The sequence below is a fragment of the Salarias fasciatus genome, chromosome 8, assembly GCF_902148845.1.
Source record: "Salarias fasciatus chromosome 8, fSalaFa1.1, whole genome shotgun sequence".
Lineage (NCBI taxonomy): Eukaryota > Metazoa > Chordata > Actinopteri > Blenniiformes > Blenniidae > Salarias > Salarias fasciatus.
Window position 1 is genome coordinate 3,180,390 of NC_043752.1, and position 23,593 is coordinate 3,203,982.

The 23,593-nt window shown below is 45.4% G+C and overlaps 2 protein-coding genes across 2 annotated transcripts; one reads left to right on the forward strand and one right to left on the reverse strand.

The window, feature by feature from the left end:
• Positions 1–7,463: 7,463 nt before the first annotated feature.
• LOC115393408 (S-adenosylmethionine synthase-like) lies at positions 7,464–12,379 on the forward strand. The gene is made up of 9 exons (XM_030098393.1): positions 7,464–7,551; positions 8,414–8,491; positions 8,767–8,889; positions 8,983–9,095; positions 9,363–9,506; positions 9,744–9,962; positions 10,252–10,434; positions 10,594–10,727; positions 12,275–12,379. Exons 1-9 carry the CDS (start codon positions 7,464–7,466, stop codon positions 12,375–12,377), a joined length of 1,185 nt encoding a protein of 394 aa, XP_029954253.1. The 3' UTR covers positions 12,378–12,379.
• A 1,191-nt stretch (positions 12,380–13,570) lies between these two features.
• LOC115393703 (transmembrane protein 150A-like) lies at positions 13,571–23,323 on the reverse strand. Its single transcript, XM_030098812.1, has 8 exons — positions 23,259–23,323; positions 21,489–21,572; positions 20,652–20,699; positions 19,784–19,858; positions 19,419–19,486; positions 19,171–19,298; positions 14,660–14,837; positions 13,571–13,791 (listed from the first exon to the last, which is right to left on the reverse strand). Exons 2-8 carry the CDS (start codon positions 21,551–21,553, stop codon positions 13,571–13,573), a joined length of 783 nt encoding a protein of 260 aa, XP_029954672.1. The 5' UTR covers positions 21,554–21,572; positions 23,259–23,323.
• Between the last annotated feature and the right edge of the window lie 270 nt (positions 23,324–23,593).

Sequence of the window (23,593 nt, forward strand, 5' to 3'; positions counted from 1 at the left end):
GGGGAGGAGGGAGCGCGCACCGGAGGAGCGCGCACCGGGGCCGCCGCCGCCGCCGCCGCGGAGGAGGAGCGCGCACCGGCGGCCCGCTGAAGGCTGCTGACACAATCTTCACAAACACAACACACACACCTATAAACAATGTAAACATTTTTTTCATTCTCAGTTTTCCATTAGAATTTAAAGATGCACCGAGAGGCCATTTTCACCTGCTGAACGGAAAAACAGATCCGTGTTGAAGCTACTGAACCAGCTGCGAACCTGAAAGTTAAATCTTGTTCCTGATTTGCATCATTGACAGGAGCAGGCTGGGAGGATTCTGCTCCCTGAGGCTCATTTAAACTCCATAAACATACAAAAACATGTTTGCTTCACAAACATCTTCATGTTTTCATTAGAATGAGCTGAACTAGAAGAGCAGATCTCTGTCTGAGAAGGAAAATAAGGGTATAAATAACAAGGAGACAAGAATATAATCATTATCATAGAACGACAAAAATATATATAACAAAAATAACTGCTTTGTTCTATAAAAGTAAGACTGGATATATTTGCATATATTTGCATTTCCTTCTTTTTTTTTTGAGGAAGTGAACATTTTAATGACTTTAAGCCATAAATGAGCTTTTATTTCATTTTTCACACGAATGATTTTTGCAGAAGACAGAGGCAACTCAGCTAAATTTCACTTCACTGCAGTCATGGATGTTTCCAGCTGGTGACAAATATTCTGTGATTTATGAGCGCGTGATTTACAGCACTGCCCCCTTGTGGCAGAAACAGGTGATGCTCCTCTCTGAAAGTTCTGGAGCTTCAGGCTTCAGAATCCACTGATTGGATGAATGTTGCTCATCACAGAGTTGATCTTTGGTTTGTTGAAGCTCCGATGGTGAAGCAGGCATTCAGAAACATCCTCCGTCATCTTTGGGAATTTCCCATTTGGACAACAGGCAGATATTTTTTCCCCATTAAAAAAAGAAAGAAAGAAAAAATGTACCAATGAAACAACCTGATCTGGGTTTGACAGTGAAGAGGAGGAAGCGTCAGCAGCAGAGAAGTGAAAGAAGTGAAGTGAAAGAGCTGAATGTGGCCGATGGAGGCGGACTGCAGCTACAGTAGCCGATCCGAGACAAAGCTCGAGTGTTGGCACACCAGGCGGTGAGGCCTGCGGGGCAGAACACTGCACCCTTGTGTCGCCCTCCCTCCCCCTCGCCTCTCGCGGCCTCTCACTATCACACAGCAGGTGCCAACTTTTACACCAAGTCGAGAAACCATTCAGCTCCGGAAAACAGCAGTGGAATTATTGACGCAGGGGCGGCCCAGACAGGACTCTTTGTGCCCCCCTGCTCTGCCCCCCCCCCCCCCCCCCCCCCCCTCCCCCCATCCCGGTTTCTGGAGATGCGCCCGGACCAACAGCTGCCCGAGCTGCGTGTCTGAAGATGATTCGGGTTTATCCCGTTGTTGGGAGCTCGCTGTGGACCGGGAGCCCGAGCCGTCCTGAGATCCTCGTCCTCCCTCCAAATCCTCACATGGCTCCAAGCTGCCCCAAGATCCACTTCAGTGACCGAAGGAAATTCCAGTTTCTGCAGGAGCATTTCGAAGTGGGGCATAACCTGATTTAAAACCGAATTAAACTCAATCTGTAGAAATTACAGATATCTCTGAGTTGGTTGAGTTGTTTTGTCTACTGATGGACCATAGAGGATTCACACTTTTGTGATTACCAAAAAAAAAAAAAACCCACAAGTGGTCTCCTGAGCCTCAGCAGGGAACCACATTGCACCACTGGCCCCTGCATTAGTACCCAGATTACTTCGTCATCAGTAATGCACCTGTTATTTGGGCTGATGCTGTCACAGCACTCATTTTTTATTCTTTTCAGCATTTACAGACGCATGAGGAGCGAAGTCAGACAGTTTCAGGAAGAACCGTTTAAATTTTAATCATGTCATATGAGAGGAATGCAGAAAATCCATCATCCATGAATCATGACGTCCAGAGAAATGAAATCAATTTAATGTGGTTAGACTTAGTAGCTGATTGACTTCAGCTAGCTGAAAAGGCCTTTTGTTTGGTGGATGTTCCTCTTTTTGATCCATTCCACACAAACACTTTCAGCTATTGGAGCAATGCATCCTCCACCGTGTCCGCCATGTGCGACCAGGTTTCCCTCTGAAGCCAAGAACAAAAAAATAAAAATAAATAAATAAAAAGAAATGCTGGTCAGTTCTAGGGCCAACTTCAGCCTGGAAAATTCTTCAGTGCTTGAGGTCCATCTGTCTCCATTCACTGCGGGGAGGATATGTGAACCAACAGGACTTCAAAATATGAGAACAATACAGTGAGCTGATGCAGGGAGCAGATCCACAGTCCACCACTAGAGGGAGACACTGCAGGATCCACAGTCCACCACTAGAGGGCGACACTGCAGGCCCACAAGAGGACGGACTTTTTTTGTCTGGGTGTTTTAGTTGCAGCTCCGCCAGAGGGGGTTGCCAGATCTCGCTCACAGTTTCCAGCCTAAACACAAACTAAAACCCACCCAACTCAATCAAAACCAGCCCAAATCTCAATCTCTGCAGAAACTCATGGTAAAACCATACAACTCTTATTTGCACGTGCGCACACACCCAGTCTGGCAACACGGAGCCACTCAGGGTCGCAGAGCGATTTATAGCTTCTCCGTCGCTCTTCAGAGTTTTATGTCGAATTTTGGTGTCGTTTCTTCTTCTTCTTCTTTCCTTCTGTGTTAGAACCTTCTCCTCAGTCAGGCATTTTTCTCGGGTACTGCATCCGTTTTCTGCTGTGTCTCCGTCTTGAGAGCCTCATCTGAGACCGCGCTATCGTCCTTCTCTTCACGTTATCCTCTGTGGCTTAGTGAGACAACGAGGACTTCAGACCACATGGAAGCTCTGGAGGTTGGAGAATCATTGGAGGATGACTCCTGAACGCACCGTCATCCAAGACCACCGGTATTCCCTCCTCAGGCAGTCTGATCCGGACTCCTCCAGTGTCTGTCGGTCTCTAATAAAAGCACAGAGAAAGGTTGGTCCTTTGTGATCCAACATGGCAGCTGCATGTGTATTGTTAGAAGTCTGGGCCAATCATCAGTATTGATGAACGTCCAGTGGAAAAGGGTCTCACCTGGACAGCCTGGCCTCCAGATCACACATCATGCTGTAAAGTTGTCGTCTCAGCAGCTCTTTCTCCCCTCCTCTTGTTCTCCTGTCTCAGCTGGCTAGTTCTTCTTCTCAATGATGGCCTGGTGTCTTTCATATGCCACCTTTTTGTCGCCCTCTGGTGGACACAATCAATCATTGCGTCAAGTCAAAGTCACCTCACAGAAGCATTTTCTTCCCAAGCTCTGCTATCTGGTCCTCCACTGAAACAGAAACTGGACAAGATCCAAGGTCTTTTTGTTGTTTAATGAATATCTTACCTCGATTTCTGTAGATATTCCAGTCACTGCTGATCAATGTTCCTTCAACCTTCTTCTCTTTCCTTCACAAGCTGATTAGACAGTTTATTTGACATAATAAGACTCCACATATAAAATTAGACAGATTAACCCTAAACTATGATGAAGGACGACTGAAACTTCTGAACTTTAAAATGTATTATTTTGCTGCTCAGTCCAGATTCTTGGAGCAGAGGTTTGATGATGACCGTTACTCTCCATGGCTTCTCATTGTAAATATGGAGATACATGAGGAAACATCAACAGATTTACTGTATGAATGGGACAAAAATATTAAAACTCCCACAGACATCCCCATAATCATTCCTTCAGTCCAAGTTTGGAACAAACTCCATGAATTGTTCAGGCAAGATGGATTTCTCTCTCAAAAAGTACTTTATGGAAAAGACTGCTGCCAATGCTTTTTCAGAACAGTATCTTTAAATCATGGCCAGAGAAAGGTATCTGCTGTCTGGAGCACTGTTATAACGAGGGAGGAGTATTTCTGTCTCTTGAACAACTGAAACAGAAATACGGTTTGACGAAGATTTATTCAGTTGTCTCAACTGTGGGATTTCATTAGAGAGGTCAACTAGAGAGGTCGGTGGGATTTACCTGTCACATCTATCGATCAACATCTGTGCCGTAAATGGTAAATGTTTGTTTTAGATGAAGGAACATTTGGGCAGGGGGTGTGTGATCCTCTACCTAATGTCCATTTTGTTGCTTTCCCATTTAACCCAGAAACTTTTTGTTTTGTAAACTCTAATCTAAAAACCATATCCATATGGTTTATCCTTATGGTACCCATCTCCTTGAAGGTGCTCAAGTCATTCTTAGGATTTGCTGGATATTAGAGGATCTTCTGAAAGGATTACTCTACCACTGCAAAGTCCCTCAATGATTTGATTGGTAGTCATGCTCCCACCTCCGAGGCCTCTGGTCGCCTGCTGGTGTAAGAGTGATTTGTTGACTCCACTTGCCACCACTAGCTGTGTATTTTTGTCATTAGAAGTGTGTTGTATTTATTGTTTTATCAGTGGTTTTTACATTATTACAGTCATTTTGATCCATGAGTTATGAACTGTTGTTTGTCTGATTGTACCTGAACGCCCCTCGGTGCAGCCCAGCAGTCTGCTGGACTCAGGTCGGTTGTCTGCCAGCTGGCTCCGCTGCTAGAACTGATTTTACGGAGAAGAATGTCTTTCTGGGTTGTCGTGTGTGTGAATGTGCTTCAGCAAACAGCAGCTACTGAGTTATTTTGGTGTGTGTGGCGAGTGGATGTTGTTGTTCTGCTCGGTGGCCTGTTAGCTTCGGGTTAGCATGCGGCTAATCACGGCAGCGTGGTCATCAATCATGTTAATTGTGTTTTATTTCAGTTGCATTTAACGCGACCTGTGGCTTTGAGACATGAGCTTTATTTTTTGTCTTCATAACTAGGTCTAAGCTAAATAAAGATTTGTGGTCATTTGTGGGCCTAAAACTTTGATAATTTATTGATTAAAATATGGGAGGCTGTAAACTTCAGAAAAAGGGGGTCAGATTGTACCTTTTCTGACACATACGGATACATGCTGTGTGTAATACATTCTCACTATTACCTCTAGGCTACAAATAATAACACAAGTTGTAGCCTGCCTGCCCTCCCATACAGCCTTGAAATTACATTCATTCCTTGGAGCTAAGTTCAAAATAAAAAATGGAGTTCACAAGCTTCCTACTACTATCATATAGACTATATATTCGTTAACATCCTTGATATATATTTAAATGATTTTACCTGCATTCCACATGTACCTGTCGTTTGTATTCCATCCCGTCAGGTACTTTAACAGTCTACACTGTATTATGTTAATCAGTTAAAGACATGAATCCTCAGCACGATTCATTTCTGTCTTGACCACATACATGAATACAACATGACTTTCACTGTTGAGCAAAGAACAATACCAAGCACAAGCTGGTGGTGAACAAAGAAACTCAGGAGTTAAAGGAGACTTTATTGGAAAAAAAACTTCAACAGAACCTTCAACAGTAAAAGCATAAATAAGTATTATGAACTTCAAACACAATGAGATCTACAAACTTTCTTTCTTTCACCAGGAACACTTGCCTCTGCAACGTTACGCACAGGTCAGTCACAATGTGCCGATCCTGGACACGTTCTTCTCCGGAGGTGATGCGACTGTAGCCTGCAGGGTTTCCAGAGAGAGTCACTGCTCTGACACAAATGCTGCCCTGGTAAAAAGCTCACGGCTGGAGGCTTGAGCTGGAGGTGCTGGTCACAATTTACTGGCTCGCCTGTGGAGCGTCCTGCAGGGTGACGACGGACATCCTTCACATCCCCCAGGAAACGGTCTGCCGGATCAAAGTTGTGGATGAAATTATGGAGGTCATCCACAACGTGATCCACTTCCCCAGGCGGGAGGACTTTGGAGTTTTGCTCTCCTGGCCGGCCATCGGGTGTTTGGCCGGGCTGCAGGGGCCACTGATGGATGCCTCATCAGGATCCTTCTGCCTGCAGAACCACAGAAAGTGTGTCACATCAACAGAAAACTGTTCCCCTGCATCCTCCTCCAGGGCATCTGTGATGCTAAAGGGAGGCTCGTCGATGTGTATGTCTGTGCATGGCGCCCTGGTCCTGTGCAGATCCCCAATGTAGCAGAAAGCGCTGTATCCACCAGCTGGATACTTTCTGCTGGGTGATGGTGGATACCCTTGCCTGAAGCATCCGGTTGCGGTGATGACATCGTACCGACAACCGGTTGCAAGTAAGAAAGCTTGATGTCAATAATGACAAATATTAACACTGAGGATGAACAAAAAATGTTTACCATGGTCACATCACAATATATCAAATGTTTACCGTGCATTTCATCTCACACAGGAGCTCTCCAGATGGAGTCATGTTCACCGCTTATTTGTAAATATATGTACATAGACAGACAGACAGACAGATAAGTATAAATATGTTGTCTGTGTTGTGCAACATTGCTGTTTGCTTTTTCACCGGATGATTGTAAATAGTTGTAAAATACAGGACTTTGCTCTGTTTTGTTTCATGAGCAATACACTGTTGCTTTAAAAAACAGATTTCCCGGAGTGAATTTATTCAAGGAGAGAGATCTATCTTTCTGCTCTTTCTCTCTGCTCTGGTCAAGGTCTCTCTCCCTCTCTTCTTCCCTGTCTGCCTGGTCCTTCAGGAACTGGAGGACAGCATCGCAGTCCCTCCCTCTCTTCCTCTGCGGCTGCCTGTAGCTCCATCAGGGGCAGACGGGGTGGAGGCTGGAGTGCTGACTGTAGCGGTAGTCAGATTAGCTGCTACTGCCAGAGGCGGACTGATGGAGTGCTGAGCCACGGCCCGGTGGCAGCAGTCACAGTACCAGCCTCTACCCCTCTCCCCGTCGGAGGGTCCCTAAGCCCCGAAAAATACAAACTCTCTGAGGACTTAAAAACAACTAAGTACCAATTCAATAACTTACTCATACATGTATGAATGCACGCAATAATTCAAGTGTTCAAAAAAACAATATTCACTCCCGCCCACATCTGGATGAGCTCCTCTTCCCTGTGAGGAGGGATTCATTTCCAGATCGCCACTCGATGAGGGCGTCTGTTTCCTCAGTAGTCTTTTGAGTGAAATGGAGAATGGTGTTACTTTGAATGCACAATCACGAGCATGAGTCGAGGTGTTTGTTCTGTTCAAACAGTGAAATATGCTCATTACAAGTGATCAAACGGCCTTAGAACGTCGGCCATGATCTGGACCCTTCAACACTTCAGCACTGAGCCGGGGACCCCGGTCTGAGTCTCCTGCTGAACCGAGGACGCCCAGCAGTGCAGGAGTTAAAATAAAGTCTCCCACGCCCCCCTTCGCCCCTCTCAGTGGTCTCACCCACTGGTTCACAGGGCGCCCTCCCCCCATCTGGGTGGATGTTGTCTTAGGCTGATCCGGCTCAGACTTGTCGGGGACTCGGAGTCCGGACCGCGTTTCTGAGGAACCATGGAAATGAACGGAGCGGTGGACTCGAACCAGCACCCTCTTTCTGACGGCGCCTTCCTCTTCACCTCTGAGTCTGTGGGAGAGGGACACCCCGGTGAGTTCAGGGACACCCCGGTGAGTTCAGGGACATCTGGTGAGTTCAGGGACATCTGGTGAGTTGAGGGACATCAGTCCGACTCCTTTCTGTCTCACTGATCATCGATGACTCTGAGGAATGTGCAGACGGCTGCATGAAGCTGATCTCTGAAACGCTGAACTTCTGCTCTGAACCAGTCAAAATGCTGAATTTATCAAGAGAAAAGACCTGCGGCCGAGGCTGCAGGAGCAGAAACGGCTGAATCAGAACAACCATCTGCACAGGACTCTTAGTTATAAGTATTATCTAATGCACATTTACAAATCAAGAGAAGAGCTGCACTGGAGCTCAGAGGTAAAGGTTAATAAAATGGAGACAAACATACGATTTTTTTTAATAATTCAATGTGATGCGAAGAATTAAAGAACAACTTACATAGAAATATATTCTAGATACATCAATCGATATTTATAAATAGTGGCGGTGGTGCTGATGATTCTTAAAAAGGAGGAAAAGTAGAAACCTGTGATCGCTTGTCCTGACGCTATTATGTAATACTGCTGAAAACTCAATAATTGAAGTTATTAAAATGCTTCATGTATTAAATTTAAAAGAGGTCAATTCAAAGACTCTTCTTTCTGCACCTTTTCAAACATCTGGAATAGTAGAATTTGTAAAGTTGGATTATTTGTTAACAAAAGACAGAAACTATCTGAACTTAAACTTGATTGAACACGTTTTAATAGAAACATTTTTTGTAATGTATCACGTTGTGATTTAGCAGTTTTTCTCAGAATTTGTGCAGCTAAGAAGTAAAAAAAAAATCCAAATTAAAAAAAAAGCTCTTCACACTCACACGAATCCATTTCGCTCCTTTCAGACAAAATCTGTGACCAGATCAGCGACGCCGTTCTGGACGCTCACCTGAGGCAGGACCCGGACGCCAAAGTGGCGTGCGGTGAGTGACCAGAGATGACCGTGTCGCCGGTTAACCTCAGATTAACGTCAGACGCTCGATCAGTGAACTCGATGTTCTGGAGTTTAGGGAAACAGTAACTGTGCTCGTGTTTCAAACTGTTTAGTTTCAGTCTGGACCGAGTGAGACGAGAAGAGAGACAGCAGCTCTGCAGCTCTTCTCAGACTCAAAGCTTCCTCTCGCTCTGATCCTGCTCCTGATGGTGGATTTGTTGCGGTCTGGATGTGAAGCTTCCTCTGACCTCTGACCTCCAACAGAGACGGTGTGTAAGACGGGCATGGTGCTGCTCTGTGGGGAGATCACGTCCAGGGCCAACGTGGACTACCAGAAGGTGGTGCGAGACGTCATCCAGAGCATCGGCTACGACGACTCCGAGAAAGGTGGGAGGGATCCGAAGCTCCTCCCCCTGGAGCCGGCGGCCGCCGTCCGTCCGTCCGTCCGTCCAGACCCTCAGTCTCTGTCCGTGTGTCCAGGGTTCGACTATAAGACCTGCAACCTGCTGGTGGCGCTGGAGCAGCAGTCCCCAGACATCGCTCAGGGCGTCCACGTGGACCGGGTGGAGAGCGACATCGGAGCCGGAGACCAGGTGAGCCGATCGGCGACCTGCCGTCACTCAGGGTTAACCTGGAGGCCCAGGTTGAAGCTGGTTTTGCATTGGGAGGAGAGTCTCTCTCTGACATTTAAACTCCAGCTTGCTGTGAGTGTGAAGCAGACTTCAACACGAGAGCTGAAGAGGCTCTGACCACAGACGCAGGAGACACCTGCTCATTCTGAAGCTACAGAACCGAGTGATTACTGATCAGCTGTACTGGAATCGCACCGTCACCCTCTGGACGTGTCGGTGCGTCGGCAGGGCCTGATGTTCGGATACGCCACCGATGAGACGGAGGAGTGCATGCCGCTCACCATCGTCCTCGCGCACAAGCTCAACGCCAAGATGGCCGAACTGCGGCGGAACGGGACCGTCCCCTGGCTCCGCCCAGACTCCAAGACCCAGGTGGGACTAGAACAAGTCCGACTGTCGTCATGGAAACTGGCTCGAACATTCAGATTATAGAGCATCTTCCTCCCAGTGGCTACCATAATTTTTGACGGATTTAAAAGCCAAACAAACTAATTTAGTTTGAAATACAGAGAAGTTCATGTCAAAGATATTGAATAAATGAGTTCCAGTCACATGGTAATGTGTGAGTTACCATGGTAACAGAGGTCTCTGTGGTTTTCCCTCCGTCAGGTGACGGTCCACTACGCCCAGGAAGGGGGTGCGGTGGTCCCGAAGAGGGTCCACACGGTGGTGGTGTCGGCGCAGCACGACGACAGCGTGAGCCTGGAGGAGCAGAGGAGAGTCCTGAAGGAGGAGGTGATCCAAGCCGTGGTGCCGTCCCGGTACCTGGACCAGGACACCGTCTACCACCTGCAGCCCAGCGGCCGCTTCGTCATCGGGGGGCCGCAGGTGAAGTCCTGGTCTCATCTCTTCCTGGCGTCTGGAGGGCAGGGAGGTGGTGTAGCGGTTTGACGTTCTGCTCAGGAAACGGAAAATAATCCCAGTGAAGTTTTCCTGCGGTTTTTCTCAGTATAAATGGAGACGTTTCACTTTTCCCTCTTGATTTCATTCACAAAAGCACCGCCCAGGGCTGCATCGACCAGCCGCTGCAAGGCTTTAAAGACATTTGATAAAATCTGAATCAAGACGCTGAGCTTCTCCCCGGCCGGTGGCGTTCAACCCGCTGTGGCGTTTTCAGGGCGACGCCGGCGTGACGGGCAGGAAGATCATGGTGGACACGTACGGCGGCTGGGGGGCCCACGGCGGGGGGGCCTTCTCCGGGAAGGACTCCACCAAGGTGGACCGCTCGGCGGCGTACGCCGCCCGCTGGGTGGCCAAGTCCCTGGTGAAGGCCCGGCTGTGCCGGCGGGTGCTGGTGCAGGTCAGGAGGCGCTTTCTACACTTTTATCTAAGTTTCAGGAAACTCAAGGATTCAAACAAGTCGAATTGAAAGAGCAACTGAATTAAAACATCTGTGGGTCATTTTGAAGCTGCTGTCCTTCAGACCTGCAGCTGGTCCTGATCGGTCGTCTGTTTCCAGGTGGCGTACGCCATCGGGGTGTCCCACCCGCTCTCCATCGCCCTCTTCACCTACGGCTCGTCTCAGCGGAGCCAGAAGGAGCTGCTGCAGATCGTCAACAGGAACTTCGACCTCAGGCCGGGGGTCATCGTCAGGTCAGGATGAACGGGATTTGCAGAAGGAAACGACGCGAACGTCTCAGTGCTTTGGGATTTTTACAGCTAACGGTGAAAGATTCAAGCAAAACACCGTCAGTGCCGTGATCAGACTAACTCTCACGCTCATGTCATATTTTCTGCAAACAGCCTTACGGCTGAAAACGTCAGAAAGCAACAACCGTCATCAATAAATCTGAAGACGCGAGATTCAGGTGCAAAAAGTTCAAGTCCAAAATATTCCCCATTTTCAACAAAACAAGAAACAAGAAAAAAACAAATAAAACAACCATAAAATGACTTTTTTAACCTTCAAAGTTCCCAGGAAGCCACTTCCTGATGAGTAAATGAGACTGTAGTGGCTAAATGTCTGTTCTTAAATTCTTGATCATTTCTTTCCTGAGATTCATGCAAATAACCACTCAGTCAGACGGAAAGAACGAGTCTAGTCGTGTTAAAGTTTGAACAACGGTAGAAAACAGTGTGTTCGCCCCGTCTTTAATGAATCTCTCACAAAAAACAAAAACAGCCTTTTCAAATTCGATAAATGCGCTAGCACCCAAACGTCATCGCTCAGCATCAGTTCTTATTGGCTATTTACACTGGTAATTCTAACATTAAACTGAATGCAAATTATAAAAAGTACAAATTATAATAGTAATCCAGCTATAACATTATCACTGATAGCAGCATGCAAATACTAAACATGTCCAAACAATGACAAGTAAAAATGAACTTAAATTATTGAATAGAAAATGGCACCTATAGAGACTGAGATGCTCAGATGAGTCAAATTCATTGAAAATGTCAATTTAGAAACAGAAAGATTTCTTCTGCAAGAGCAAACAAAACCCTTTAACCTCTGCTCCTCTTCACGTGTTTATTTCAGGAATTCATGGATGTAATTTTACTCTCACTGAAGTACTATTTTACGTAATCTGTCTGTTCAGCCACTGCTCAATTTCATCGACTTGTTTTTTTGTCAATAAGTTGATTCTTTTAAAGGATGAAATTCTTTTTAAAATGGAAATTTATTTGCCATCGTGTCATTTTTTTGAATACAGTTTATATTCAGTCAGTTAAATTAAACAGAATTGTTTCTTTGCTAGTTATAAATAAAACAATGTGAGTACAATCAATATGAAAACTTTACACGCTTGAGAGGAAGTAGGAAGAAGCATGAGCTTATTAAATATACTTTCATAAGTATTAAAATACCTTCATAAATTTAAATAACAAACTAATTGAATTCCTTCTAATTAACACTAAACTTTAGGAGAGCTGTTTTGCATCAATTAAAGGAAAGGTTCAAAAATACAGAAATATAATCAGGATTTCACCAGATTTTTAAACCTTTGCAGAAAACTTGTTTGAAAACATTTTGTATTTATTTCCTCCTGTTTTTAATTCAATTGCTTTTAATGATGTGTGAATTTGAAAGGACTAACTGACCGAGGGTTAATATTTTCATGATGACTCCTCGGATTTATCCGTCGTGACTCCTCCATGTCAGTAGAAATCCTGAATTTCTGGCTCCTTTCCTGCAGAGAGCTGGACCTGAAGAGACCCATCTACCAGAAGACGGCCTGCTACGGACACTTCGGCAGGAAGGAGTTTCCCTGGGAAGTCCCCAAAAACCTCAGCTTCTAGTGTGTGTGTGTGTGTGTGTGTGTGCGTGTGTGTATGTGTTTGTGTGTGTGTTGGAGGGACAGTCACTGAAACCACGAGATGTTTTCATCTATCAGACATATTTCTCATTTCTTTGGAGAGTTTGAAGTTGTGTTGATGCAGGATGCATCTCAGGATGTCTTCTTGTGAAACGTGGCCGCAGGCTGTCTGGATCTCATCCTCCATGTTTCTCTGCTTCTCGAAGGAAATAAAATCTGCTGTGTTCGTCGATACTGTTGTGGCTTCTTCTATTCTGCACCTGAAAGCAGGATTTAGTAGCAAAGTGAGTCACAGCACCGCCTTGTGGTGAAACGTGGCATCACAGGAGCTGGTTATCCAGTCGAGTCGGTTTTCAGTATAAATACCACAGAATGAGTCTTGAGATGAAGCGACGCACAAAAAACAGAGACGTGATTTCAAGGAGCAGCGAAAACAACCCTGAAAGTCTGAATGTTGAACTCTTCATTTCAGCACTGAGGCACCTTCGAAAGCTGCAGGTGAGACTGGGAGTGACTTTTCTTGCTCATATCTGCTGTGTTAAATTTAATAAATGGTGATGCAGCACGATAATCCCTTTATTTATATTTTGGTCGTTTTAAAGCTATTCTCACTGATAATCACAACTTTTTTTGAACTGGTTAGAACAAAATATACAAAGAAATCTGATGTGAGATATCAAGAGGCAGCTACCGTGGTGATATTGCCAAAATACACTTGAATTAAAAGATCATGTAAAAACATTCACAGCCTCTAGAAGCAGCAGCATCATACACATTAAAGTCTGTGTGAATGAAAGAGATTATTCTTGGCGCTCTGTCACGTCCCCCCATTGTCGAGGCTCTTTGGAAAACTCCACCTTCCCCACAGGAGCCGAACGCTGGTTACGCAACCAAACTTCCTGAGTGAAAACGACCCGGGGCTCGGTGACGGACGCCACGCTCAGCCCGGCCGGCGGCACGTCCAACACGCCGCTGCGGCGCATAGATCACAGGGCGACGCTACGTCAGAGAGGAGGAAAGCAAACGGTGTGCGTGTGCACGTGCACGAGTGTCTCTTCGCTGTCCAGAAAGGCACTTGTGATGCTGCGTGATGCTTTACAGTGAAGCACGGCGGAGGCAGCATCACCGGCTGCCTGCAGGGTCCACACACGGGTCCGGGTTCTTCTCTCGCCACAGTTACAGGATGGAGAAGTTCTCTCCGCCCGCCTCCGCCTTGTGCTTGGAGAAGCCGTGCGGGCCGCCGCCTCTGGACAGGACCATGAGCGTGTCCGCCGACACGCCTCCGAACTCGAAGGCGAAGGTGCCGTAGAAGAGCATGATGAGCATGCAGTACAGCCACTCCAAGATGGCGGAGGCGTGCTGCAGGGCGAAGCTCTCCTGGCAGAAGAAGACTCCGCCTGCAGATCAGAGGTTAAGGAGAACAATGGCCGCACGGCAGGAAGCCGCTCCGCACAAACACTCTGATCTCACTTATTTGTTGGTTCTGCAGGAATTTTATGATGTAACTTTAGACTTTTTTTGCTGTTGGAACTACAACAGAACGTGGGGGTGAAGGGTGGGAACCAGGAACGGAACAAAAGCCAGTAAAGACGAAGGACGATTGATGAGTTTCTACAGCATTCCATGTCAAACGAAAACAGGAAGAAATGTTTCCAGAGTTTTATGGATGAATAACAAACATCTCCAGGACCTTAAATGAACATTCAAGTCTACATGGCAAACTGCTCCACATGGTTGGTTGTCGGGGTGTAATCAGATTACAAAGGGCCAGCTGCTCTGAGTAGCTTCAAAAGTCACATGTTGATTTCCATCGATCACAACCAACTGTATTAATAATTCTGTATTAATAATTAGAACAACTCTATGCAATTTGCTAATTAATTGTATTAAGTTTAATTCATGTTTTTTTTTATTAGTATGATTTTCAATGGATTCTCTATTGTGTTTTATTGATAAAAAATTTCAAGGAATTTTTAAAAAAATATATCTTTTGCGGATATTTGCAGTAAGTGCACCACAGCCGTCGACCTTCCATCCATCCTTCTTTTCATCCTTTTTCCTGAACTCTACAGTTTATTGTCAGTTTACACAGAGATCCAATGATCAGTTCACGCTCAATCAAAGCCTCTGACCGGGAGGCAGCTGAGAACTCCCTCCGTGCGCAGGGAGAACATGCTGACTCTGGGACATGAACCGTGAGACTGGCTGCTTGTCCAGCAGGGGGCGACAGGGAGCCGCTCTGCTCTGACTCAGCTTCAAGGATACTGAGCACCAGGGCGACCAGCGCCAGCAGGGCCAGGCCCGCCCGGAGGTGGCCCAGCCGGTACTCGGCCCGGGTGGAGGCCAGCCGGTAGGTCAGGGCCGCCTGGAGGCAGACGAACAGCATGCTGGACGGGAAGGCCACGCCGGCGCCCACGTAGTGGAGCACTTTAGCAAAATCCACCTGGAACACAGACCAAGCTTTTATGAATAAAGATTTACAAAGTTAATCTTCATTTTTTTGTGAAAGCAGTTTTTCAGATTTGCAGTAAAGTAGAATAAAAGAAAATAGAGGTTTTTTTTTTTTTTTAACATTACACAGAGTATGAGCTTAGACAGCTGCTCCTCTCAACAAGCAGGTTTAGTGGAATATAACCAAGAATAGTGTAAAATGGCAACTGGTTCACAGGTAAAGTTCACAACAAGTAGCAAACCAGTGGGTCTTTTTGAGGCTTTTATTGTGGAAGGTCTTTCCCCCTGACGACTAAATGTGGTGATGATTCAAGCAAAAATGCAAACTCAGCTCTTCTCTGTCGTTTTCAAGTTTATGGAAGCTTTGAAATATTCGATTTTGTTGAGAAATATCACATTTTTTTTCCCTCCAAACTTCAGAAACTATGAGTTTTCCCTTTTCCCAGTTTCCATGAACGCACCATGTTAATTAAGCACACCTGTAATCAATCAACCTGAGAACGCCTTCACAGCCACAGGCGGAAGGAGAAGTAGAGCCATCAAGCAGCAGCAGAGGAACGTCTGGTGAATTCTGTAGCTTGTTTCATGTAAAGCTTGGATCCGGTATCCGGTGACGTTAGATTTTATGACTAGTTTAATTGGCTCAATCCTCACATGACTCCAGCTACACGTCTTTAAGGTGAAGAAGTAAAAAGATTCACTGTGTTGATTAGATGTGATTCTCATTTCAAAGTCAAGTGGAGCTTTTGTCTCTTCAGCTGCAAGGTGACTGAAAAAAAGAGAAGAAAGAAACAGAAAATGACACCAGATGACAAACGCTCTGTATTATAGTTCCTTATGTTCCACTGATAGCATGTTCATGTCTACAGAGTGAAATATATTTCTTTTTTTTCGGATGTGGATCATTAATGAGCCTCTGATGGTGCGTTCAAGGACCGGCTGGAGCTGAGAGGAGGACTGGACTTCCTCTGGAAACTGAGCCCAGAATCTTCAGACAGCAGTGGAGTAAAGGGACTCAGATCTGCTGCAGAACAACAACAAGTAGGATTTATTTCATTCTTCTCTGTTGATGCAGCCTGGAGGAGCAGTGCTCTACAATGTTTGATACTGCTGCTCCTTTGTGCGTGTCCTCTGTACAAAGTGTGAGTGATTTCATGCATGGCTGTGCTCACTTTGGGTGATCTGTGTGGTTCTGGACCAGCAACAAAAAGGAACTCAGGTCTGCAGCAGAACCACCGAACTAGAACTGAGTGACTCTATTCTGCTGCTGCTGGGCTGAGTTGATGCAGCCTGGAGGAGCTGCTGGAGTTCTGCCGTTCTTCATGAAGTGGTTTCACTCACTCCTTCATCTGTGTGGCGATGCAGAGAATTAGTTTGCCATGACCTCTGATTCACTGGATCTCTCGTTTGTGTGGCTGAGTTGGAGGAATATAAATGTGGGTCAGCATCTCTCCTCCTTTCTTGTCTTGATTTGTTGAAGGTTCTTCCTGGCGGCTGCTGATGCAGGTTTAGCCGTCGGGACGTCTTTGCTCTGATGTTCCTGATTGAGTGTTTCACTTCATGCTTTATTCCTCTCTGAGTTCCGCTTCCTGCCAGACGACACACTGTCTCAGTGTCTGGACGTATCAGACCGAGAGCTTTGAAGCGACTTGGGAGTCTGGAACAGTTCGATCAGCGAATGTTTGACAGCTACAGAATGTCTCAGTGTGTTGCAGCTAGTTTAAACCCTGCAAACATAATTTCAATTGTTTTCGCCGTTTTCCAGGAGATCTATTGTGCAGCGGCTTCATAAATGAGCCTGAGCTGCAGTTTTTTTCATGACTTTGACACAGAATTGTGTTTTTTGTGGTCAAACTTTGATAAATAAAACAGACTATATCGTATCTCAGTGTTTTGACACAAATTCATTCCTACTGAATCACATCAGGCTGTTTCCGCTGGTTTGTGATGAAGACGGCTGAGGAGGACGTCCTCGGCTCAGGAGACTCTCATCCAGCAGATGAAGTGAAAATTAAGACACTTCGGATGGTGATCGCTCATTTTGGGATGAATGATCAACAGAATTACTATCGAAGTCATTTTCCGAAGTAAAGTATGAGCTGAGTGTGTTTCTGGTCTGCAGTCGGTGTGAACGATGTTCCGTCTCTGGAGAAGTGAAGCAGTCCGGCTGGTTTAGACTGGAGTCTTCAGAAAGACTGGAGCTCCGTCAGAAACGGGAAGAAGCTGCTGAAGCGGCTGAAGGAGGCTCTGCTTCTGGGCCGTGAAGCGGCGGAGAACAATCAACCTGCTGCTTTGTGTTTTTCACCTGAGAGATCAAAGGTCGGCTCAGTTTGAAGGAACAATGACCGGAGGAGGGTCGGCTCTCGCCGTGGAGATTATGTAACAAATTAAAAGACTCGACGGCGTCTCGTTTCTACGCACTGAAGGAGAGGAAACCACGAGGGCGTTTAGCTGAATTCTACACCGACTCTCCTTCAGATGAAGCACTTTCTTTATCTGAACAGAATTCCTGGATTATCTAAAACTGTGACAATGTTTCATGATGAAACTTTAAAAGCATTCATGAAGTCACTTATTTTGGTAAATGTCTCTGTATCTCTGTTAGTGTGGAGAAATAATTATTTTAGCTTAGAAATATGATAAAAGTGAAAATCCTGATTAGTGTTTGTATCCAGATGCGCTTTAATGTTATTGGTCATATGTCCCTATAAACTGTGTTAAGGGTGAATTATTTCAGTCTGGTTTTAAGCCCCGTCACTGCACTGAAACTGCTCTTTTGAAAGTATTCAACGATCTGCTTTTAAACCTTGATGGTGGTGATGGTGCTGTGATAATCCTGCTGAATCTGACTGCAGTGTTGGACTCGGTGGATCCTCCCTCCTCCTGCCCCCCCCCAGCACTGAGGGGGCATTCAAGGACTCTGGACTCTGGACTCTGGCTCTGGACTGGTTTCGGTCCTACCTCACTGGCAGATCCTTCTGCGTACAGTTGGGGCAGTTTTCCTCCTCAGTTTTCCTCCCTCTAACCTGTGGGGTCCCCCAGGGGTCAGTTCTGGGCCCCCTGCTGTTTTCCCTCTACATGCTTCCCCTGGGATCAGTATTGAGGAAACATGGCGTCTCCTTCCAATGCTTCAGTGATGACGTGCTTTAAAGGTTCAGTCAAGACTTTTCATGCTGGTCCTGCAGGTCCTCAGTGCTGAAGGCTGGCTTCTTCCAGCTTCGGCTTCTCACTAAAATCAAGTCATATCCGAGCAAGCCCCCCATGCTTTCATCTCATCGGGCTTGAATTACTGTGATGCCTTGCATGTCGGCACGGACCAGTCTGAACCCAACCGCCTGCAGCTCATTTAAAATGCAGCAGCTTGTCTCCAAACCCGAACAAAGAACCGGGAGAACATAACTCCGGTCTATCAGCCCTCCAGAGCCCCGAGGTCATCTGACCAGCTGACCCTTGACATTCCTCCATGCTGTTGACCCTGGCCTGCAGCTGAGCCGAGCCTGACCTTTGTGTTCTTTTACTTACCTGTTTCTTTGTTCTTTTCTTTATTTTGTACTGTGAAGCACTTTGGCATCGACAAAGTGATCCTCAGCAGTGTTTCCCATAAATCATGCCACACTGTGATTTTAATCGGTTCTATCTTTCTAACTGCATCTATTTTAAATCAAAGCAAAGCAGCAGTGTTTCTTTCTTCAACACATTATGATAAAAATGTAGAAGTTTGGAATCAACACGTAATAAATTATTAAAACGGTGTTTTACACTTTGAGTTTGTACAGTTCACACTGAATTAAAAAAACAAGGAAATAAGTTAGTCTGAGCACGAAGCTGCTAAAATGTTATTTTTAACCATTAAAATCATTTGAATGAATTGATCATCAGTCTGTTTTAGCTTTTCGAGCATCACTCTGCTGGATTTTAGTATTTCTATCAGTTTTTGTCCATTTTGATTTTTTTAACTTTTCTCACTACACTGGATTTTTTTTTTTAAAGCTATTTTCATTTATGAATCATTTTATTCCACTTTTTCTTTTGTCTGGAGTCTTTTTTTTACCTTATAATTAAGCTTTTGTGACGATTTGTTACTTCCCTTTAGTCATTTTGTGGCTCTTTTTTGTAGTTAGTCGTAAGTTTATCAAAGTGTCTCTCTCAGGGTCGTGTTTCGCCATATTTTTGACCATTTTATGGTCTTTCTGGATTTCCATCAGAGATTTGAGTCACTTTTCCTTTTTTTTGACACCTTTTAGTCCGTTAGTTTGATTTTTCTAGTGGTCTTTTTGCTTTTGGCTGCCTCCACCCGTTACTGAGCTCTGCGGCTGATTGGTTACCTGGAAGTTTCCCACCATGATGAGGCCGGCGGCGCAGGTCCAGCCGGTGGACAGGCCGGCCGTGTTCAGGACGCAGTTCTGGTGCTTCTGGATGACGTGAGCGTAACGCAGCAGGCCGATCAGCATCACTGCGAGACAGGAGAGACGGCGCTTCAGCTCAGCTGCTGCTGGGGAAGTGGTTCGCCCTGCCGCACGGTCTGGGTGGAGGTGGAGGGACGAGACGGGTGGAGGTGCGGCCGGACACTCACCAAGGAAGGCTCCTGTGCTGCATATGAGGCTGAAGAAGCAGCTCTCCGGTGGCAGAGCTCCACATTTACTGAAATGGAGAGAGACGGGATGAGCCTGGCTGATCCGGACTGAGCTGATCTGTCAGACGACGGAACGCCGCCGAGTGAAAGTCCACTGTTCATGATGTGGTTCTGTGAGCGAGGGAAGTTCAGTTCTACACTCAGGTAATCGGGTTTAGAGTAACGCCACATCTCAAAGAGGGGGATCAGATAAAATTGATCTGTGATGCTGGTTAACTGTTACACAAAAAAATCGCAGACGGACGGTGTTGGACGGGTGGGACGGACGGTGTTGGACGGACGGCGTCTCGGGGCTCCAGACTCACCTGATCAGCGGGACGTGGTCCAGCGTGCAGCACGGCGCCGAGCCCCGCTGCTCTACACACGACTCGTTATAAAGCCTGGAAACGCAGAGCAGTTTGCATCAACGCAGATTTCTCTGAACCTCAGCCACGCCACGCTGGGCTGCTTCTCAATGGGGGTCAAAGGTCAAGTCATCATCTGCCTCTCAGGTCACAGTTTTACTCGCTAAGCGTCGCTTTGCTGGGTCCTACTGAATCTCGGGAAGGAAAGACGAGCTGCTCTGTTAATGGTGAACTTCATTCTGACACACACACACACACACACACACACACATCCTAACTCTCTGATGCAAGCAGTTTAAAATTAACTGTATATTTTTTTGAGGGGAAAGGTCTGTTAAATAACCCTGTTGAATATTCATGCTTTTTTTTTTTTTAACTTGAACAAAGTGAGTCTGAGACGATTCACACATTACGGAGTCTTGACTCTCAAAGATCGTCTCATTTATCAAATGAGTAACAAATTTCTCTCTAGTTTAAAGAGAAATCAATCGGAGAAAGAATCATTTTTCCTTTTAGAATTTGCCTGTTTTTCAGACGTCTCTCATAAAGTAACATCTCTTTATATTTTCTATATTTGATGTTGTCCTGACCTGATTTAACCTCCGTCAGGTTTCTGTGATAAAACGATCTGAGATATCACTGTTTAACGCTTCAGTGTTTGATCGTGTTGGACTGGAGCTCAGATTGTTTAAATTTAGTTTCCACAACTGTCTCTCCTTTATCGGGATCTGGTTTTACATGATGGATGTTTCCTATTGGCTGGAGCCTCTGACTGGGTGTGGTTTTCTGAGTTGGAACCATAAAGTGTGTGTGTGTGTGTGTGTCGTACCAGTTTTGCACGGGGCAGACGTGCTGGTTGTAGAGCGCCATGGTGTATCTGTGGAGGTAAAGCAGACGGTGTGTGAAGGAGCCTCCAGATGGCTGCAGTTTGCCTGCCAGGCCACTAGTTGGCGCTGCGAGGGCAGTATGACGGAAACATTCAGCCTCCTTCTGGGGGGTAGAATCCTGATCAGTGTTATCGGGACACGTCGTCGTTGTCATTAATAATCAATCATTGATTATTGTCTCTCTGGTCGGGATCCTGCAGTCGTCCTGTAGCGTTCAGGATCAATAATTCACCGGTTCAGATTAAACTGTAAGCGTTGAAGGTGACCTTAAGGTCACGCAGCTGAGAATTCACACTGACCTGGAGGAGGAGGAGGTTACACCATCCAGTATCTGAGTCCTGATGTCAGAGTTTTAATCAATTATCCAGTCGGTTCAAACCTTTTCCCTCAGTGAGAATCGTCCCTCCTGCTCTTCCTGTGTATTCATATGAACTTCCTGGTGTGAATCAGTCTGTCAGCCAGCTCTGGAGGATCTGCCTCTCTAAACTGCTCCTTCTGTTCCTCATCATGCTCTTCGTCTGCTGCTGCGCAAACATATCTCGGAGCAAAGTCTGTTTTTTATTCAAGTAATTTCCTTTCTCCGCCTGTCATTGCTCGTCTCCTCGGGTTATTCATGTTTTGAACTACAATGTTAAAATTTAGGTTCTTGAATGTTAATCAAATGGTCCAAGTCTCGGTTACGGTGAGATTTTTGAATCATCACAACACGAAACAGACTGACTCTCTGTCACTTATAGGTGAGGAGTGTGTGAGTGTGTATGTCGGCTGTAGATACTCACACCACCCAGGTCCCGGTGATGGTGAAGACCGGCAGGCTGACGGGGAGGATCATCCACAGCGACATGACGGCCTGATCGGTGAAGCTGCTGGAAACAAACAGTAAACGGCTGGTTGTAAACAAACAGAATCGGCTGACGGCTCCGGTTGCTTTTCCTCCTTGGAGTTGAATTCCCGGAGCTTTCGGGTCTGTTGACGCTCTGCTGATTCACTCATGCAAGAGAGCAGTTCTCTGCAGGAAGTGTTGACCACTCGGATCGGTACACAACAAGCCGCAGCATGGGAATGTTTTCCAATGCTGCGTCGATCGATCACAGGATTCGATCGTCAGCTTTAAAACTCCTGAAGTTCATCATTGAACTCCTTCAGGAGGCACAAAGCTCTCAAGACAGAAAGCAGTTCATCTGGATTCAGTCGCTGATAAAATTAAAGTAGGTTTTTTTGTCTTTTTCAGCTCTTAAAGACAAACTCATGTCCTGAAACTGCTGTCGAATATTTCTACACATCAAGTCTTTAAATTTTGAATAAATGCCTTCACATGACATTCTTACATACATTTCTCCTATTAAGTGACAAAAAAATCAAATTCATTTTTTTTTCTAATTCTTCAAATGTGCTTGAAAGTTTCCCTTCATGTCATTACTTTGACTGTTTTTGAAGATTTGAAGAAATGATTATCAATAATATAACCACTTTATTTATCTCAACCTTTCTTCAGTCTAATTTTCAAAGTAATTAAAGTTGAATTCTAATTCATGCGATTTTTATGGATAATTTTTAACAAGAATTAATTTTACGTTTTAATATCAGCAGTTTTTGATGCAAACTCTGGTAAAATGTTTAAAAAGCATTTAAAACTTTAATCGCTTCACTTTCAGCTGAATCAAACGTTAAATCATAAAATCTTCCTGAAATAATCCAAACTGCCGTTCAATCCAGTCAAAATCAATCATATTTAATTAGATGGGGTTTTTTTTCAACTGAATTTTCACAGAAGATAAAGACGATAAACACTGAATGGACAGAACCTTCAGACGTGTTTTCTCCTGTTTTACACTCTTTCTATTCTGCGTGCTGACTCTGGAGCTTGTGGTTGTTTCTGACATTTTTAGAAAGTCTTGAATTGGTCTTACCTTTTCCATCCTGGAGTGATTTTTAATTTTAGAATCAGAATAGTTTGGAACAGTTTCACCCTGGATTTAGTTTATTGGCTGTTTGAACTGAATTTAAAGTGCATTTGAAGGATTTTCAGCTTTAAGGTGGTTTTCCAACTGGTTTGGTTTCAGACGTTTATCTGTTTGAAACTCGCTTATCGATCCATGACTCCCCTCAAATCGCCCCGAAGCGCTTCACACTCGCACTCAGTGAAGTTTTGAATGTTTTCTGCTGCTCTTGTTTTTAAACTTCTCCTTGATGAACAGACGTTGCCATCATGTTACAGGAACCCGTTTCGTCTTTTCTGGACTGAATGTAAACTGGTTTCACACTGAAGTCCAACATGTTTCCTCCTGGTCAGTTTTTAATGGTGCTTTCATAACTCTTTTAAGAATCTTACATCTGGTTTAAAAACATTTCAGAGGAGTTTCTGTTTTCAGAAGTTAGTGTCAAACAGAGGAGAAAGAGAAATGAAGTGAGGAGCAGCAGCTCAGCGTTTCCACCGCTTCAGTGTGATTTGGTTCTCGGCATCATTTCATCCACCTGGAGCCAGAATGAAGCTGTTCGAGCTTCTGAGGTCCGACTGAGACCGAAAGACCAGAAACGCCAGATCCTACCTGGTCTGTTCAGAGGGAAAGGCTCAGTCTGGTCCTCCTCGGGTCCCCGTCCAGTCCTAGTCCTCCTCTAGTCCTCTGATCTTCTGATCCTCCAGACTCTGGGAAAAGTTGCATAAAGTGTTTTCATCCTGGAGGAGCTCCTCTGTCCTCCTGCTTGACGGACCTCCGCCTGCAGCCTATGAGGGAGGAGGAAGAGGAGGAGTAAGAGGAGAGGAGGAGCCTCACACTGTCCTCCCCTCCAGATCTTTCCTCTCATTATCAGTCCAATGATTTCCCTCTGTTCTCTGTGTGCAAACTTTTTATTATTTTTGACAGTTTGAGAAAAAAAGACTTTA